The sequence below is a fragment of the Eretmochelys imbricata genome, chromosome 16, assembly GCF_965152235.1.
Source record: "Eretmochelys imbricata isolate rEreImb1 chromosome 16, rEreImb1.hap1, whole genome shotgun sequence".
Classification (NCBI taxonomy): domain Eukaryota; kingdom Metazoa; phylum Chordata; order Testudines; family Cheloniidae; genus Eretmochelys; species Eretmochelys imbricata.
The window spans coordinates 19,235,582-19,256,304 of NC_135587.1; the positions used below are offsets into that span (position 1 = coordinate 19,235,582).

General features: G+C 46.1%; 1 protein-coding gene across 5 annotated transcripts in view; it reads right to left on the reverse strand.

Moving 5' to 3' along the window:
- Positions 1-546: 546 nt before the first annotated feature.
- The window catches only part of BRD3 (bromodomain containing 3), a 48,591-nt gene continuing 28,414 nt past the window's right edge, over positions 547-20,723 (reverse strand). For 2 of the 5 annotated variants that reach the window (XM_077835555.1, XM_077835557.1), the window contains exons 5-12: positions 20,484-20,698; positions 18,177-18,548; positions 9,231-9,359; positions 8,122-8,313; positions 7,008-7,249; positions 5,278-5,570; positions 3,061-3,219; positions 547-1,834 (exon numbers count right to left, since the gene is read on the reverse strand). In XM_077835555.1, coding sequence (XP_077691681.1) covers positions 1,719-1,834; positions 3,061-3,219; positions 5,278-5,570; positions 7,008-7,249; positions 8,122-8,313; positions 9,231-9,359; positions 18,177-18,548; positions 20,484-20,698 — 1,718 coding nt within the window. In that variant the 3' untranslated portion in view covers positions 547-1,718. The remainder of the gene's footprint in view (positions 1,835-3,060; positions 3,220-5,277; positions 5,571-7,007; positions 7,250-8,121; positions 8,314-9,230; positions 9,360-18,176; positions 18,549-20,483; positions 20,699-20,723) is intronic. The other 3 variants (XM_077835559.1, XM_077835558.1, XM_077835560.1) reach the window with 3 other exon arrangements.

Sequence of the window (20,723 nt, forward strand, 5' to 3'; positions counted from 1 at the left end):
AAAACAAAAACAGAGAGAGAGAGAAAGATCTGTGGAAAAATTACAAATAAGAGAAAAGGGAAATGTGCAGCATCGGGAAGTCATCTATACCTGTAAGTCTCCAAATTCTGTACAAAAAAAGCAGGAGAAAAGAAGAAACAAACTGAGTACACAAACCGTGATAGAACACCGACACAGGAAATAATGGACCGTAGCACCTGTCGGTAAAAAGTCCAATACATTTAAATAAGGTCTCAGATTTATTTATTTTTTTTAGGCTGGTTCGAACCATTTAAAAAACCCCTCTGCATTTCTGCTGTTCTTCACAATGCAGGTTTCTTAATGTTTCAAATGACCAATGGTGTTAATAAATAAAGTATTTATATATACATGAAATTAGGGACAGTGGCAATGATGTACGTGTTGCAGCAGTGCAGGTTTAAATGTTAGGCTGGACTCTCATAGAAAATTGAGGAGCCTTACGGGGGGAAAAAAAGTCTTTTTTTTTTTCTGGTTTTCCGTCCCCCCCGCCCCTCCCCCACACCCCCACTTCTTTTTTTTCTTGAGGTAAAAGTTTCAGTGTTTGGAAACCTGCACCCTGCGAGACACAGATGTAGCGTTCCCTCCTGGGAGCTCCTTGCTGATATAAAGATAGGATAAAAAACATTCCACCTCCCTGCCCCATTCCATTGGTGACGTGGCCTGGGCCGAAACTACAGCGCCCACTTTATCCCCGACCCGTCTAAAGCCTCTGATCTGGGAAGGTACTTGGAGCACATATCTGATTTTGAGCATGTGGGTTGTCTCCTTGACGTCCGGGGGTCTGGCTCATTAGGGTGGTTGAAAATTTTTTGATGGGGAATTGGAGGTTTTCATTGACACGAAGTGTTGATTTTCCTCAAAAAATTGTTGATTTTTGTTGAAAGCCTGAACGTGTTTTATTTTTTCAACAAAAAGTCAAAATTTTCACGGCGGGGCAGGGGGGTCTGACCAGCTCTACTGCTCACATGCTTAAAGTCAAGCACATGCTTAAGTACCTTCCTGAATTGGAGCCTATGCCTCTATCCCCCCTCCCCCCAAAAAGGATACATTTTAACAATCCACAGTACATGAGTTTTTGTTTTTGTCTTTTTATGTAAAAAGATGATAGCATCTGACATTTTCATCACACTGTAGACTTGGAGATTAAGAATACTAGTGCTAATAACAAATACACCAACTAGTTCAAAAGCTAACATCTTTCAGATACAGTACCATTTTACAGAGATTTCTTTTTAAAAAATTTTTTTTCCTTGCGTCGTAGTGAGCCAGGTTGGGTGTATTAAAAGGGAACTTTGGAAAAAAAAAAAAAAAACCCAAAAAAACTGTATACTACACCTTGCAGATTTTTCTATGGATCTCTTGTTAAGAGTTCAAAGCTCTTGTCACATCCAAGCAACCATCTTCAGTTAAAAAAATTTAGAGACTTTACGCAAAGTGAACTACTTATCATAAAGTCTAGTCACACGCACACACAAAAAAGATCTTTGACCTATTAAAAGCAAAGAAAAAAATTGGAAGATATTTTATAACACTGAATTTTTTAAAAAAATTGAAAAAATAAGAGAGAGAGAGAGAGAGAGAAAAACCTGACCACCATGGAACAAGAGTAGTATATTAACCATAGAAGGGAACACTGCAGAGTATTGGTGTGTATGTTGTCCTTTTTTTTTTTTTTTCTTTTTTTTAAGTGTCTGTAGTTATTCCGAATCGCTGCTGTCCGAACTGGATCCGCTTGAGCTGCTGCTTCCAGATTCTGAGGAGCTGCTGCTGCTGAGACGGGAAGGGCCTCCGGATGGAGCAGAGCTGGACTTTTCTAGAGGGAAGTAGATTGTGCATCATTTATTTGGAAGGTATCTGAACTATGAAAGAGTTATTCATATAAACCCCTCCCTACACTCTCCCCACCCTTGGGTTGAGCAGTCTATGGGCTGGTATGGTACAATCCGATAGCTGGGGCAACATCCGAAACCTCTGGAAAATTGGAGAAGGCCTTAAAGTGGAACTGCCCGGGTAGTAAGCTTTTTAGGTGGCCAATTATTTTATAGCAAATGTTCACTGAAAAAACCCCAAACCAAACAACCCACGATAAATACAACTTGAATCTCAGGTTGGTTTCAACTGGATGGCACCAGTACCCACAGCCCACACTCAGCGTGCGGGGCCTGAAGCTGGCTGGCACAGACTCCAGAGTGGGAGTTGCTGACACAGAGAGGACCTGGGCAACTTCCACCAGCTGTTTTTTTTTCGGGCTAGACCAGCTGTTTTTTTTTCGGGCTAGACCTAAGTTTCCAGCATTGGAAATAATCAGCCATTGTGATAAGATCTCGGGTTAGGGTGCAGCTGATGGTATGAAGGCTTGTGTGTGGAACAGCTAGAGCAACGTCACCCACATTCATGAATTTCCGTTGCTGGTATATCCACAGTGTATATCTAAGATCTGTGCCGGGACGGAGCCCTGAGGGATGGCCGAGTTAAGAGTTCTTGGTCTACTGATCTGGCTATTAAGGTGTAGCTTAAAGCAGCGGTCCCCAGCCATCGCCGCCAAGAGATGGATTGTTCGCTGGCAGTGAACGATGCAGGACATCGAGGAGGAGGCCCTGTCTCCACACAGTGTCATATGCCAAGGACAAATCAGCCCCAATGCGGCTGGAGAGTGAAGCTACTTGTAAGCCTTAACTGATTCCTAATGGACATAAGCTAAGTCGGAATAAGCTTGGTTTAAACCGAAATAAGACTGTCCACACAACCTGCTTTAACTAACTCACTTTAAAAGCATACCCTAAGTTAAACTGATGCAACTTGCTCATGTAGACAAGCCCAAGTTAATAAAGACTAATAGTTTTGCTGGTAATGGGAATTGTGACACATCTGTATTTTATTATTTTTTTTAAGTAGACGCATCAGTCTAAAACTTAGCTCCACATATTAATTGATTCTCTCTCTCCACATATATATGTCTCTGTATAGTAATTGATTTGGCCCAGGACTATTCAGCAGTGAAACCTCACTACACATAGCCAATTAAGTGGGGCCAGTTACCTTTTTTTGCAGGTTTCTTGTTGTTGTTTAGCTGCCCGCTGACATCCTGTAACCGTTTTTCTAACTCTTTCTTCTTTTCCTGAGCTAACTCTTCTTTAGATTTTGCTGCTTGCTTTTTCCCACTTGCAGCTGTGGAGGAGGAACGCACAATTTCTGAGACTGCATGGTTGGGGGGAAAAAAAAGTGGACATCACTATTTTACAGGGCACACACAACTATGCAACTGCTCTGTAGTTACACTGCGAAGATCATGTGACCACATAGCAATTACACATCCCTACAGAGGACAACACAAAAAGTCGCATAGACTCTCAGATAACAATCACCCTTTACATGTTTTTTTGTTTTTGTTTTAAGATCTCTTGGTAACTATTTTAGAAGATAGAAATATCCATGTAATAACCTTGTAGTTACAGGTTACTTACCAGCCACTTATATGGTCAATAGTTACATTGTAATTAAAGAATTGTTACATGGGTTTTCTGCCCTGTAAAACAAAGTGTCCCATTAAAGGTTGTCAGATCAGGCATTTGCCATCAAGATCTAGATTTTTCATGCAAGAATTCAGCTGTTTTGTTGCTTAAAAAAAAAGAGAACTGCAACTGACACAGGCAAAAATAGCAGATGGCAAGAATGTATTTGCATTAGCTAGGATTAATACGTTAAAAGGTATCAACAATCCTCATGCTTCAGATCATAAATTAATGCTAGCTGAGGTGAGGAAGAAATATTCCCCCACAGAACAGTATTGTATACTTTCGACTGTTGCACATCAGATGTTGGCCACTATCAGAAACAGGACAGATGGTCCATTAGCTTGATCCTGGGACGAAATACCTAAATTCCGCGGTATTATTTTGAAGTAATGATAAACCAAAACCCTCCCACCAAAAACTTACACAGAGTACCCTCTGAAAGCTAAACATTGCAATAAGCAGAATGTGGCAGAAAAGTTTAGTTATATTCCATGGTGTTGACATTGTCACTGCAGTTCAGACAAAGCCCTGTTCATCGGTGCAGGGTATGCAAACTTCACACACCTGCACTAATGATACTCTGAGGTTTTCCATGTTAACACAGGCTTTGGTTGCAAAAATAAAACGCTCTGTCATACATAATTGTTCTGGAGAGTCTCTGAATTGTTACAGCAGTAAAGGGATTCAGTCAAAATCCAGCTGATACAGTAGAACCTCAGAGTTGCGAACACCTCGGGAATGGAGGTTGTTCGTAACTCTGAACAAAACCTTATGGCTGTTCCCTCAAAATATTACAACTGAACAGTGACTTAAGCTTTGAAACTTAGTATGCAGTAGAAAGATGCTGCTTTCCCTTTATTTTTTTAGTAGTTTATGTTTAACACAGTACTGTACTGTGTTTGCATTTTTTTCCCCATCTCTGCTGATGCCTGATTGTGTACTTCCAGTTCCAAAGGAGGTGTGTGGTTGATTGGTCAGTTCATAACTCTGGTGTTTGTAACTCTGAGGTTCTACTGTACATTAAAAAGAAGAAAAAAAACATATCAAGATGTCGAAAAAAAATAAATTTGCTTAGAGCTCTCTGGAAGTCATGTGGCAGCAAAATGGGCTACTATGCAGGGATCATGGTTATCTGCTACATTTGAGTCTTTGCTCCCGGAGGTGAGGGGTTGGGGACAAAGCAGAGACCACCCATCAAGGAAGGACAGTCTTACAGTTAAGACACAACTCAGGATATCAGGGCTTAATTCCTGGCTTTGCCACAGACTCTGCGTGTGACTTCGGGCAAGTCACTTCATCTCTCAGTGTTGGTTCCCCACCCTTTGTCTTGTCTATTTAGATTATATGCTCTTCACATCAGGGAACGTATCCTCCTAGGTGTATGCACAGCACCAAGCACAAGGAGGCCTGGATTTTGGTAGTGCTTTCTAGACGCTATCAGAATACAAACAACAATAAGCCCCTCACAGATTCTGGAGGGAAGGAGCGCCGTCCCGGGGAGCTTGGAACCTTCAGCCTTCCATGGAATAGGATTTTGGGGAGGGCAGAAACAGATTAGAGAGGAGGGTCTTGGACATTTCCACTGGGGGAAAGAGGCCTTTTAAAAAAATCACCGTCAGATTGCCAACAAGTAATCAATACTTGGAAAGAGAGTTTGATAAGAAGCGGGTCCTAATGAGCAACCCCTCGCCTCCCGTGCTGCGGGGCTGATGGGGAACTCATGAGCCATGAGGTAACTTACAAAATGGTTTCCTTTGTTTTTTCTGTAAACAAGACTTGACGTATCTCTCCAGTTCTCGTAAAGTGGTGGGCTTCAAGGTTTCAAAATCTATTTCTATCTCATCGGGGTTGGAGTCCCTGAGGGAAGGTTCCCGGGATTGGATGATGTGCACTACCCGGCCCAGCTTTTCCCCCGGCAGGCGGTTGATGTCCAAGCTGAGCTGCCGCTTCTCATCATAGGTCATGGGCAAGCCCTCCTCCTCCTCCTCAGAGTCGTAGGGTGCAGGTGCCTGCTTGCCTCCTTTTTTAGGCTGCCTGGAGGGTTCGAAAGCACAAACACACTCGCTGGTGTATTGAGTTCATTTCTCCTCCCCTTGTACTAAATGTTCTACCACGAACGTTGACTGTTAGCAAACCATAACCTGGTGTTAGACCTGTGTTCAGGACCCAGCGATGTCAGTGGGACTGAAGTATGTACTTAAATGCCGTCTCGAACAGGAATGCTAGTCCCAGATAGGGGCCTAACATCCCACGTCTAGCATCAAGACAATTTAGGACAAATTCAGTCTGGCATGTCGGCAGTTGTTACGGACTGTGAGAGCACCAGCCCAGTCAATAAGGGGTTAAAGAGCTCCTCTGGGCTCAATAGGCCCCACTCTGCTACACCCCTGAGGCTTATCAATCCTGGAGAAGGGCAGGTCCCTAAAAAGGAGGATCCTGGTTCAGGCTGGGAGGCATTCAAGAATAGACAAGTTCCCCAGGGGCCGTCTGCTGGGGACCTCGTCGAGAGCAGCAGCCAAACGAGCTCCCTGAGGAAACAGAGGGACCATATTTTTCCTTACTTTCCTTCTCAGAGACCCAGGACTTAGCCCAGGTTGTTTGGACAAAAGGGGTAGGGAGCCCAGATCTTCCCCCCAGGACTATTGGCCTTTACCCTACATGAGACTGCAGGGACGCGACCCTTTTCGTAGGCGGTGGAGGTATTGTGGCTTTTTTCTTTTGGACTACTTTAACACCTCCCTTCTTCCCGCCCCGGAAGAAAACAGACTCCCTCAGGGGCACAGCCAGAGAGTTGTACCCCAAGTCTGGAACCCAGACGACCGTCATACCCCCGTTCAGAGAAGGACATCCAAGACAAGAGAAGCACCTCACCCCTCACTCCAAGAGGGTGCCAGAGAGGTTCAACCCATCACAGCACCATAGAACTAGATGGTGGATGTAACCCTTTCGGGTGGGCTTCGTTTGGTGAGGTCTGGAAGAAACACTCATTTTTCACTTGGACTTCACTGGGATCAGGTTGGGGCCCTTTTTGCGTTTTACAGTGTGTCTGCATTAGGGAGAGATAAGCCAGCTTGGAAAGAAGGGGCCAGATCCTGAACCCATGACAGAACTCCCACTGACTTCAACAGGAACAGGGACCTGGCCCAAAGTAACCGACCCCAACCCAAACCCTCTGCCCATCTGGAACAGAACTGGAGCTTTTTCAAAGTTCTGAAATTTTCCTTAATGCTGGCCTAACTCTGCTCTCCTTGAAGTCAGTGGGATCCTCACCATTGACTTCAACAGACGCAGAGGTAGGTCAATGCCGAGTGCTTTTGAAATTCTCACCCAAGACGTTTACCCGATGTGACCCGCGTGTGGTTCCCCATCACTAGGCTAGTATGGAGAACTGAAAGCTCATTCTAAAAAACTGGCAAGGGAAGGGAAAGACTAACATATAGGAAGACTCTGGACAAGATGCCAAACACTCACCTGTTAGCTGTGGTCGTGCTGTTTGCTTTTTTAGCTGGTGCTTTCTTCTGCTGGGTCTGTTTGGCTGGTTGGGCCACCTTGGGTTTCTTCTCCTCCTCGGCTTTCACTTTGTGCTTCTCTTTTTCTTTCTCTTTCTCCTTGTCTTTCTTTTTCTTCTCTTTTTCCTTCTTCTCTTTTTTTTTCTTTGGTTTGTTCACGGGCGCTTGCGACAAAGCAGCTAGCTGCTCATGGACGGCCTTCAGCTGCGGGGAGAACAGAAGAGTTGAGCCCCATTATCAACACGCTCCATTCTTCCAGGCACAGACAGTATCCACCCACCCACCCACATGTGCTCACCCCTCTCCCATTTACACCAGCAGCTTTTAAAGTTAATCATTAGGCTGAGTCTACTGATTTCAGCTGGGAGACTTTGTTTGATTTTTAGTAACCTTTCTTTAAAGAGTTAAATACGGGTCCACAGAAGTTGACCCTCGGGAGAAAACTTAGTTCCCATTCTTTAGGCAAATGAAAAGTAGCCACCTCTTGAATGGAGACACTCATGGAAAAGTAGGGAATTTAATGGTTAGGACTGGGGCATCAGGACAGTTGGGTTCTATTCTTGGATCTGCCAATGATGTGCTGGGTAAGTCACTTGATTATTTAGGTATGTTCTGGTGGCACCTGGAAACCCTAACCAAGCCACCTTGTGTTTGGTGCTGCATGTACACATAAGAGACAGTCCCTGCCCTGTAGCTCTTACAGCCTAAACAGCCAAGACAGCCAACGGGAGAGAGAAAAGAAGTATCATTAACCCCATTTTACACAAAGGGAACTGAGACCCAGCGAAACGTGCCCAAGGTCACAAAGGGAGTAGGTAGTTCACTTGCGTATGCCTGCGTTTCCCTGCCTATAAAAAGGGTGTGATAATCTTTTCCTAGATTATCCCAGGGATGCTGTGGGGTTTCATTCATATTTGCCAACTGCTTTGGGATCCTTGGGGGGGGGATGGGGGTGGTTTACAACAAAATGATACCCTCCAGTGCAGCTCTACTATGCATTGTGTAGACGTGCACGCCATGTGCACAGACGCACCGCTCACTATGGTGAGGGTGCTCAGAGCTGGCCTGCCGCTCACCTGCTCCTGGAGCTCAGCCAGCCTGGTCGCTCGCTCTTCTTCAGAGTCGGAGCTGTCCGAGTCAGATGAACTCTCCTCGCTGCTGTGGCTGCTTTCCGTGCTTTTGCTGACGACCGGCGCCGTCGGAGGAGGTGGGGGCGGGGGCTCCACGGGCTCGTCTGGCATCTTTGCAAATCTCATCTCGAAGACGTCCTGCAGAGGTTGTTGGATTCAGGGCGAAAAAGATGCCTCAGCCACAAAGACCTCATTCTGCATCTTTTAAGATCACGCTAGGAACCCTGCTCAATTGTGCGGTACAGAGAAGTAACTAGAAAGCATTCTTTGCCCCAGACAGTTTAAGGTCTAAAGTCATAAGAGGTGGATCCCAGCTCCTTGGAAGTCAATGGAAAGACTCTCAACAGGAGTTGGATCGCATTTTAATCTCTCTTTGTGAAATCATCTGAGACCTGCTTGTGGGGGACCGATTATCAGATATATCCCTGCTGTGAGATTCTTACACATTCCTCTGAAGTATCTGGAACTGACTACTGACAGAGACCAGACACTGAGCTAGATGGACCCTGGGTCTGATCGAGTCTGGCAATTCCCTGTGCATTTGCTTTCCTCGTAACTGCTTACTTGCTGCTCCGTTGCTTGGTTAGACTCCCGCTCTAGGATTTAGCTCCTCCGTCCAGTTCAGAAAAAACCCTGCCAGTACTGACACTAACAGCACCTCTGGTTTGCGAGCGTGAGAATATCTGCTGCAACAGCCTTGGAAGTTGGCTTTAGGATGGTACATTGCTAGCATAGTTGTCAGACTGCACAATTTCTCCCACCTCTTCAGTGAGGCATTCAGAGGGGTGCGCTATGTAAACCCAAGGTCGCTCGCCTATCACCTTGCGAAGCAATGATTAGGCCATACTTTGAGCAGAGGGTTCAGCTTTGAGTCACACCATGTGAAGAACAGGGTACAGCACAGGGCATCTAAGGCCCCTTCCAAATACCAGGGAAGTCAAGGACCCTCCTGGATTGAGACCAAGAGGAGCTGTGCGCGCGCAGAACCTAGGAGGCTCCTCCTAAGGGGGAACTAAAATGTACTCTCTGAAAGATGCATTTGCCAACATCTTTACCTGGAGTTTCCTGGCCATGGCTACAACTTCGTGGTCTGGGGGATTGTACTTGTAACAATTAGAGAACATTAACCGAATATCCGCTGCAAAACCTTGTGCGTCCTGGTATTCCCGGCTGTCCATTTTTTTCTGCAAACAAATAAGCCAAAGGGGGAGGGAGGGAGGGGAAAAGAGCCATAAGCAAAATGCATTCATAGCAACTGCACAGACGAAAGAGAGCTCAGAGTCACTAAAAACCTGTTAGCCTAAGATAGCAGCAGGTTGGTCTAGCTTGCTTAATTCAAACGGATAAATGACATCTAGGCTTCAGATAATATCTTAAATAAATCGAATCCTCTGACTGTTGTATCACAGTGATTTTAATGATAATATTCCAAGAAGTTCTGTTTACACTGACAGTCTATGAAAGTTTGCAAGAGTTCATTTTCTACTAGAAACGAGGGTTCCGGAAAAAAGACGGAACTCTGCCTCTGCCAAAAGAGGGAATAAAATTCCAGTGTGCTGTCAAAGAGGGAGCGCACTGAGGGGTCACCCTTCTCGGTGTCTCTTCGGTCAGAGTCCCTGTCTCTGCCCAATTCCACCGGGTTTCCAAACTTTAAAGGGCAAGATCCTCAGTGGGTGCGTATCACCGCCCCGCCGTTGAAGCTGAAAGAGTGGTGATGTAAACCAGCTGAGACTTGCACACAGGTCTGCTCCTTAAAACTCTACTTCGGGTCCTTGATCCTAGATAATATATAGCACAATGTCAAGGGTAGCTGCTGCAAAACATTAATGGGATGAGCAAGCGTTTGCAGGATGGGACGCTAACTAAGAAAAGAACAGAGAAAGGAACAATGGAAGCTAGGGTCATCAGAGGACAAAGTTACAGTTGTTTGGGTGCATTAAATGTGCAATCCCATACCTTAACTTGTTGGGATTTTTTCCTCCCCTCGTAGATTCATAGATTTTAAGGCCAGGAGAGACCACTAGGGTCATCTAACCTGACATCCCGCAAAACCCAAGCCAGAAAATTCCACTCAGTGATTCCTGAATCGAGTCCAACAGAACTTGAGCTAGAATCTGTCTTTTAGAAAGCCATCCCATCCTGACTTAATGACTCCAAGTGATGGAGGCTCTATCGCAGCCCTTGGGAAGCTGTCCCAATCACTAATTACCCTCGCTGCATGAGCTAATTGTTACAGGGTAAAAATATTTCACCCTATTTCCAGTTCGAATTTTTCCAGCCTCAACATTCACCCATTCCTTTTCCATTTAACCTTAACTCTGAACTCCCTGGGTTTGTAATGCTTGTTTAGAGAAAAATTGCAGCAGTCTTGGAGCAATTTTTTACTCTTCAGTACTCAGCCTTAAAGTCCAGTTTAATTGTAGTGCAGTGGGATATTTTATTGCATGACTTCATTCTGATAGACTTACGGTGAGATTTGTAGGTGCACAGCAATTGCTTTTACAGAATGTGTAAAATCTAACAGCGGAGGCTTGATTTATATCTACCGTACAGAAATGCTGCATTTGCTGAATGGTTAAAAGCCTCCATTCTGCAGCTCTCTGCACCTGTATCTCTCTTTGAAGGGAGGAGGGTTTTGCATGCAGAGGGACTGCAGGCTTGGTATGGTAAAATTCACCCCTGTGCAAAGGGCCAGTGGAAAGCGTATGTATCACTTAAGTCATAAAGGCCCCAATATTTGATCCTAATGCATACAGAATTCCCATTCACTTCATTGGGAGATACACATGCCTAAGGGCTATGGAATGAGCCTTGTAATTAACTCAAAAGGGCTCAAGTGGGACTTCAGTGGCAGATAGTTCTTGTGCTGGCAATCTACACAGATGTGAATTTCATCCATACCGAACTAATTTTGGTAGGAAATCTGCATTCAGAGCAGCGACCTTACTACACTAGCGCTTCACACTGTGACTAGAAAGCCTGACAGACATGGCTGTGAGACAAGATCCCGTTTGGGGGGATTCAATAAGCCAGAGAATGCCTTTGAGCTGCAGGACCGGGGAGGAAGAGGGGAGGGGAGAGACAGATTTGTGCTCCTACAGATCAAGAACAGTTTGGCCTTGTATGAAAAACATTCCTGGCCAATTCCAAAGCAAAACAATACATTAAAACTAAAGAGCCCTGTTACTGTAAGATATGCCTTCCTGCTTGAAAGGCATTTTTGAGGATCTTGTGTTTGTTTAGCATGCCCAATGGCTGATTATTGCCTATGACACACACATCAGTGCGTGAGGCTTCGGTTGCATCCAAAAGGAAAGGTTTTCTAACTCCAGGGCCTTTTGATCACTGGATTTTTCCTTTAATTTTTTTTTTTTTTTTTAAAGAAAGTTCACTCAGGAAAGACCGAAAATATGGACTTCAAACAGCTGCACGAAATGCCTTTGGGTTCTTGACTTGCCGAGCTGCTTAGCCACTAGTAGAGGAGGTATGCTTGCAATTGCAAGTCAGAATGAGAGTCTGGTGAGAGAGGGGAAGGGAAAGACTTAGGGTATGGCTCTGCTGCAATCAGGTGTGAATGCAGCACCTGTCGTTATACCCGAGCTAGCTTTCATTCACCTCGCTTGTGTGCCATGGCAGCAGGATTTCTGCGCAGGCTAGCTGCCCAGGTAATTGCCCAGGGTCCCAGGCATGTTTAACCCTGTGCTTCTGCAGCTACCCTGCTATCGGTACATGAGCCAGCTAGATCAAAACTAGCTCGGGCATGGCTACGCATGCTGCTATCACACCTCCGACTGCAGTGTGGAACACCCGAGGCACCCAACTTGCACTGATTCCCTTCAGAAAGCCCAGCCCTAGGGCTTACGGAGTCTTTTAAGTTAGTAATTTCATGACGTGAGACCCTGGTGCCCCTGCTGTGTGGTTCAGGGACAAGGGAGCAGACCCTCAGTGGGTGTAAATCAGGGTTGCTCCGATGCCTTCCATCATGTTGTGCCAATTTACATCAGCTGGGATTCAGTCCAGGACTCTTCACAACCCGCCCGGAAGTTACATGAACTCGTAGGTTAGTTATTTTAAACCTAGAGGAAATTATCCCCTGGAACAGCTGCAACTAAAGAAATCTTTATAACTCCCTGAAAAAAAAATGTCCCCCTGCTTTAAAACCCTGAACTGGGCTGCTCCGAAACCACAGCAGTTTGCTACAAGAAAATTCACAGACTTGCACGTTTAACTCCCTGGAGACCAGTGGTTTATTCTGAAAGCAGCACTAAACAAATCCTCTTACACGGCAATGCTGAGTATGGTTACTTGTGTCCTCTGAGGTAAATAAAGGGCAAACACATCCATATTTCTGTCTCCTCAGTGACAAAGAGAGACCTAACGGCCAGTGCACAGGGCTGGGAGTCAGGTGCTCTGGGTTCCATTCCCAGCTCTCGCACTGGGTGACCTTAGGCATAATGTTTCAACTCCCTGTGCCTCAGTCTCCCCATCTGGAAAACAGGGATGATGCCGCAGCGCTGTGAAGAGAGTGGATTAATGTTTGTCCTTGGATACAGCTACGGGAAGCACAAAGGGTTAGTCCTGAGTCCAGGCTCCATAGCAATTATTTGTAACCTATTCAAGTGTAATTACCAAATAACCTGCAGCAGCCACAGAGGTGTTACAATTCAATCCATCCTCTTTCACTGATCTAGTGTCCTCCAGAACCCCCTCAATATGTATCATTCCTGCTCGCCACTCCACCAAACAGTTCCACTCTCTGATGACCATGAACAAACTACACACTCTATAGCACCTGTTTTGCTCTGTGATGCTCCGGGAATTTACATGGGCACAAGCTCATTAATAGTAGAAACCTCTGCCAATCCCTTATGCCAGGAATCAGAGAGGAGAGCCCTACAATTCCCTCAGCTCTTCCCATTCTGTCTGATCCACTCTACCCTGCAGCACCACCTTCATACACATTCCCACTCTGCACTAAAGATCCTTTCTCTGTCAGCCGGCCAGCCAGAATCAGATCAGTTGTATTTCCTCATCATCTCTCCTTTTCTGGAGACAGTCCTGGCAACCAGCCCAGCCCCCCTCACTGGTACAAACACAGTCAGAAAGTACCCTCCAAACCATCTGAGATATACCTACTGCTTCACAATTCACTGCAGGGCCTTAGACAAATACCTACCGAGACATGACATATTAACTCTGCAAAATCAACCCTCACACATCCAGGGAGCAGGAGTGACAGGCACACACAATCCCATATATTCTAGTTGCTAAAGAGGTAATTTCTGCATAAAGCATTCAGCATCAGCTCAAGGGACTGTGGCTGCACTCCATGTACCAGCACGATGATCATCACTAAAGAATTGAACCTGGGACCTTCAGATCCATAAACAAAGCCCTCCGGCACTTCTGCTATAAGAGCTGGAACATTTTGTTAACGTTACACTATATAGGGCCTGTCTCAATTAAATCATGCTATGGTCATTTATGAAAACGTCTCAACAAGCCAAAAGTGACAGCAACAGTAAAACAGTTCAGAAGAAAATAATCCCAGACAGCACTTCAAAGAGAATTTCTTAAGAAAAGTGCTACCCCGCAAAAGGCAGTTCCAGAGTCTTTATCTATAAAAGACTCCGCAGGGTTCACCGTTCTCCAACCTTCCCTACTGTACTAATAAAGTACAGACTGCAAATGGGAGGAGAGCGTCAGTTGCATAGACAATGCAGTCAGAGGTCCACGTGTTTTATACATTACAATCAAGAATTTGAGATCCATAAAAGCATGCACTGAAAGACAATGGCGAGGACCCTGAATGTGAATTAGTGCCAGCCAAAGAAACCACAGTGTCCTCAAGTAGGTCTGTTTTTCTTAAAAACATGGATAATAGCCCAGAACTCATCTCAAGCATCTTGCTTCCATGGATCGTTGGGGAAAACCCTGGCCTCACTGAAGTCAACGGGGCCATGCCATTGACTTCAGTAAGACCAGGATTTCATTCCTTAGATCTATATCTTAGGGGGGGAAATTCCACTTGCCTTACTCACTTGGGACTTGATCTTGCAAGGTGCTACGCATCTCTGGAAATGCCCTCTGCACCTTTGGCTTCCAATGACATCAAGAAAGTTGAATGCACTTGGTACCTTCCAAGATTGGGCCCATAAATAGTCCACTGAAGTCAATGCACTACTTGAGTGAGATAGCCAAGAAGGATCTGGCCATTGGTAATTTACTGACTGTTCTTAGCACAAGACAGCAGAGGTGCTGGAACAATTTGTACAGTGGGGGTGCTGAGAGCCACTGAATCAAGCTGTAAAACCTGTATATGATGGAAACCGCTTCAAGCCACGGGATGCGGCAGCACCCCCAGCACCCATAGGTCCAGCACCTAGGCAAGACAGCTAGAGAAGATTTTATTTATAATTCCAAAAAATCATATTACCAAATTGGGAGTCTGTACTGGGGTAAGGTAGGGACTGGGATAGGGACAGTCAACTTTCGAACAAATATCCTTCAAAACCCCATTAAAGAAATCAGAGATCTTTACAGATATTCAGGGCTGGATTTGGAATTGTGCGCATGCAGTAACTGTGGGCGTAAATAACTGCAAGTGCATGAACCCACCCAATTGCATCCACAGGTATCTAATCGTAGAATTAGAGACTTTGTTAGGAGTCATCTTAAAAATTAGGGCCTCGTCTAGATTTCTCAATTCCAGATGATTAACTCTAACACCTCATCACCGTCAGCAATATTTCATATGAAAGGAAAAGGGAGCCATGTGAAAGGAATAATAATAAAACCCTACAATCTAATAGCCATATCCCGCAAACGCTTATACACCCCAGCAAATTTACTCACGTGAGCAGCAGGGGTGCTGGAACAATTTGTACAGGGGGGGTCCTGAGAGCCATCGAACCAAACTGTAAACCCTGTATATAATGGAAACCACTTCAAGCCAGGGGGTGCAGCACCCCTAGTTCCAGCACCTACGGTGAGCAGTACCAGCAGCCTTAATGGGATGCCTCTTGTCAATAAAATTACATGTGCAAAAGAATTAACAGGATCATGCTTTAAGTCAGGTATGTCCCTCCCCAGGGTATCCTATCTGTCTGTCTTATAGCCCACATCCTGCAAACACTTAAGCAGGTAACTTTACCCATGATTAACTCCCATGAAGTTGATGGGATTACTCATCTGCATAAGCGTTTGCAGGATTGGGGCTTTACACTGTAAATTCTCCACTATTGAGACAAACGGATTGTGTGGTTTGTAAACATTTCAGGTGTGTCTTCTTCCTATATGTATTCCAGTTCCATTGCAGAGTAAGGATCGAGGCAGGAATGTCAATCTAACAGAGTCATATAGATGTAGAGCTGGGAGAGGCCTGAAGAGGTCATCTAGTCCAGTCCCTGGGACTAAGGCAGGTCCAAGTAAACTAAACCATCCCTGACAGATGTTGGTCTAACCTGTTCTTAAAAACCTCCCATGATGGGGATTCCACAACCTCCCTTGGTAACCTGTTGCAGTGCTTAACTATCCTTACTGTTAGAAAGTTTTTCCTAAAATCTAACCTAAATCTCCCTTGCTGCAAACTAAGCTGATTAGTTCTTGTACGACTTCAGTGGACATGGAGAGCAATTGATCGCCGTCCTTACTGTGTAAACAATAAGAATCACAGTCAATCTATGCTAGATTAAAACTTCCATGACTGAGAGTGCTACCAAGGCAGACAGCCAAGCTGCTCGAGGCAGGAGGAAGGAACTGCTCCAAAATGATCTAATGGGGAGCACTAGTAAGCTTGAAAGTCCCCTCCATGGTCTGACCCTGCTCCCTCTGAAATCAGTGAGAGTTCTGCTTAAGGCTTTGATGGCAGCATGATTGGGCTCCTAGTCAGTATTGGAGCTGCTGACATCTGGAAGTGAGTGGGGAAAATGGACACACGAAGCTGAGCATAGATTTTCTGGCGGTGGATAAGGTTCTGTGATCTCATCCATGTGGATGGAGCCTCATGGCCACCTGGAACCCAGTGGGCCTCCATGGGAATCCACAAAGCAAATCTGAAGGGCAGGGGATAGGGCATGGCAATCCAAACAGGACACTGCCCACCCCATGCATCCTAGAGGAGCCGCCACTGCTGGTCACCCAAAGATAGCAAGGTGGCAGCTGCATCTTAGGGCTGAAATGCAAGGGGGACCTCAGCCCTCCAGTGAGGACATGGAGGACGCCTCTCTCCCCGCCACCTCCTGCCCCCAAGAGAAAAGGAAAACGAGTCAAGAAAACACTCTCGCCCTCCTCTCCATCAGCACTACAGAAGATACAGGCAGAAAAGTCTTTCAGTCTCCCAGAGTCCCGGAATTGATCCGCTCTGGTCTCCTCCTCCTACAAATCCTATTCCATGCGGCTCTTCCTCCTGCCTGCCTACTCCACGCTGCTCTGCCTCCCAAGAAACGAGATGTACACCAAGAGCCACTGAAGCCGTTCTCCCACTCTCTCAGCCTGGACCCAGCCAGCGCACCAGGGCTCTGCCACCAGTTCCCCCGTCTCTCGCCTACACCAGAATCCCTTCTCTGCTGTATGCCCAGCGCTCGCGCAAACTCAACTCACCCAGGCGTCTTTCCTTTTCTCCTCCCCGGAAGTCGCTGGAGGCTGTTAGCTCGGCTTGGCTCAGTGGCAAATCTAAAACGAAATCCTGAGCACTGGGATGGCTCGGGTTTACAGAGTGAGGGCAAAGGCAAGCTTAGAGTAAGGATGGTTTTTGAGTCATCACTCCACAAGTGGCTGCTTGCAGCATCTCGGCCAGCAGAGAGCCGGCCCTGGGTGGGGTAAACATTCCCGATAACGATACTTAGCACATACATAGTGCCTTACAAACATCAGTCCTCGCAACACCCCTGTGAGGTAGGGAAATATTATTATCCCCATTTTACAGATGGAGAAAATGAGGCACAGATAGGTGAAATGACTTTCCCAAGGCCAGGTTCTTACAGGTGGGATTAGAACTCATGAATTATTGGCTCCTAACCTCAGGCTTCATGCAGTAGCTCATGCTGACAAAATCCCCTCCCTTAAAAAAGTATAGTGCCGTAGTCCCAAACACCGTAGCATCACTTGGAAGATCTTTTGGACCATTACTGTAGTGCATATAAGTAATGGGTGGGATTTTCCAAAGCACCTAAGCGACTTAGGAGCACTCAGAAAAAGGATGGTGACTGAGGAGCACTGGGTCTCTTAAGTCACTTAGGCATTTTTGGAAATCCCACACATTGGCTTTAAGGGGAGCAGGTTTAAGTCCTCACCATAAAAAGTAAAAGCTAGCAGGAGCATCTTCTTCTCTTGCCTGTGGACGGAAAAGTCTCATTTCAACCAACAAAGATTCCTATGGTCAATTGAGCAGCAGAACGTGGGGGGCAACATGGAGCCCTGCGGATGGAGGGAAACCTCCCCGCCCCAAAAGAAAAGCACCCTGAAGTTGAAACCAAGGTAAGCTAAGTTGAAATACCTGCTTCTCTACGAGGCAGCCGTGAACCACTGCTAGCTAGCAACGCGGCTATATTTGTAACATCTACCACTGCAGCGTGAACAGGTGATAATCAGGTCCCACCTGGCGTCACACAAAGACCATCCAGAGCCCACGCCACACCAACAACTGATGGGAAGGCAGTGACTGCTGTACATGGGGTTCTATGGATCGAACCCTACGAAATACCGCACATCCTGTGTTCAGAGCACAACGCTGTCAAGGGGGCGTTTGTTTAGATAGCCGGACTATCTGCTCAGGGAGCTGTTGTCACTGCACAGTGTGGAATACAGGGTACAGGGGAACATTCCAGGACATGGAAAAAGGGAAACAAAATAGAAAAAAAAAATCTGAATGGTCCACACATCCGGTCAATTTTCCACCCCACCCACCAAGAACCGACCCACTGCAAGAGCGGTCGCCTCTCTTATATTTGCAACCAGAGAGCTAAGACACCCTGCAAAAGAGGTGGTAAATGTGGACGTACTTTCACAGTACTGAGATCCATGGGGTGTTTGATAATATCATGATAGTCATGTAATTCCAAGGCCTCGGCATCGACAGGCTTGTAAAAGGGCCATGCATAGGCCGCGTGTTTCTTAGAGAGCATCTCCTTCAGGATGCTGTCACAGTACTTGAGGTGCTCAGAAAGTTTGCCCTTCTTCCCCGCATGCTGGGGGACCTCCCCGTCTTCGAGGTCTTTCTTTGGTGGCTTGATTGGCCGGCCGCCGCTCTCTCGGCGAGCAACGACTTTCGCCTGCTTGGGGTCTGACAGCGGGGTGGGCGACTCGCTCCGGCTGGCAGTGATGGCCGAGGTGGTGGGCGTGGTCGTGTCTGCTTTTCGCTTCACTCCCTTTTTCTGAAACAAAGAACGGGTGGTCGGGAATACAGGCCCTGCCTGCAGACTGTGCTGGCAAGGGCCACTTCGGGGCCTGATCCTGCTCTGCCGGCACAACCGATTCCTGCCACATAGCCTGATTCTCCTCTTACTGACACTGCTGTAGCTCCATTGACTGCAACAGGAGTTGTCCCTGAGTATTACTGATGTGAGGAGAGAATCGGGCCCGAGGGGAGCAACAAGTCAAGGGGGCTAGTCACACGACCAAGGAGAATCTGCCCTGTTAAAGATCTGCAGGATCGAGTCCTCCATTGTGAACTGACAAATGTCACTCATATGATTGCTCACCCTGCTGAGCCATTACTCTTGTGAGAAGTCCCACTGTAGTCAATGGAACAACTCAGGCAGGTAACTGCTTATGAATGGGATTAAGAGTTTCACAGTCTGGCCCCAAGGAAATAAAATATATCCAGTGCATATAAATCCCTGCATTGTGATTCTCCCTACCAAACCCCTCCCAACTTCTCCAGGGAAGGTCTTTTGCCTCTGAAAAACTTGCTTTCCATGGAAAGCTGGGGAAAAACTGTGATTCCAAGTAGAGATAATTTTGCAGTGTTTACTTGCAAAACTCAGTTTTTACTAGCCTCTTTAATATGCACTTAAAATATATGGGTGACTAGGAAATGAGTTATTTGTGCAGAGAGTGCATCTGGAACGAAAGAGATTTCTGTGCAGTGTGGGTTTAGCTGGCAGAAGATTTGGGCTACAAACTCGCAAATTCAAGGGTTAATTCTGTGGGAAATAAAAAAGAAAATCCAAAACAATAAGCTCCATGATTATTAACAGATGCAACCTCATCTCACCTTGTGGCACGAATCTGTAAATTTATGGTACAGATAGCTCTGAAGTGGCAATGTCCCCTTTGGCAGGAATGTGTGAAGAGGATTTAAATTATAGTCATGCCATTTACGGTATTAGGACTTATTTATGTTTGCAGAATGTCTAGCACAATAGGGTTCCGAACCCGATTATGACCTCTGGGTGCCACCATGACATAAATAGTAGTATCTAGCTCTTATCTAGCACTTTTTATCTGTAGATCTCAAAGTGCTTTTACACGGAGGAGGTCAAGATCATTATCCCCATTCTACAGATGGGAAAACTGAGGCACAGAAAGGGGATGTGATTTGGCCAAGGTCTTCCACAGCAAGCCAGGGACAAAACTGGGATTAGAACCCATATCCCGTGTTCCTGTCCAGGGCTCGCTATTCTCTACACAGCACTGTTAACATCCCTGTTTTAATGTTAAATTTCCAGTAGGAAAAAAAAAAATATCTTGTGTCACTAGATTAACGCTTTTATCCAGTTTTTTTTCCTTTTAAAATAAAGTGGTATTCAGCCAGCAGCTGCTCGGGGTCGTAATTTAATTGACTGGGAAATTAAATTAGCAAATTAAATTGTAAAATACCGGCGTACAATTGGTTGCAGAATACAATCAGTAAGAAAGACAGAACTTGCTGGTCCTGCTGGTATTTCTCAGGTTCTCAAAGCATAAAGCTGCTTTCAGTACCTTGCAGCTGGAGTGCCCTCCTGCGACAGAACTCCCACTGACTGCCCTGGCGTCAGGAATGCAGGATCGGGCCCTTCCTGATTTGCTCTAGGCCCGTTTGAAAAGAAAACGGAGCTGTGCATTTGTTGGGCCTGCTCTTGCAAACCCGAAAGCAGCCGTCCTACCAAAATCTATGGGACAACTGGTGAGAGCAGGGAGTTCTTAGGTGGGGTCCGGGCCCTCAGAGGCCTTTACGTTCATGCAGCCTCATCGCTGGCTAACTGGCGGTGATACCTGTGGAGTTGAAAAGTCAAATGCGAAGGGAAATAACGCACGTTTCTGACCAGCGGTTGCCCGTCTAAAAATGCGGCACGGCAAAGAGAAAGACGGTTGGTTGCTTTGTTTACCTTGACGACAGGTGGCGTGGGAGGAACCACGGTCATAATTGGAGCAGCAGGAGGAGGGGCAGCGGCAGCAGGAGGCGCAGTTACAGGCGGGACGTTTGCGGTGATGGTTGGCACAGGCGTGGCGGCGATAACGGGTGTCTGGGAGACAGCTGGAGGGACGCTCTGGAAAGGGGCTGGCGGGGAGACAGAGGACACGGCTGCTGCTTGCTGCGCTCCTTTAAAACGATACAATTAAACACA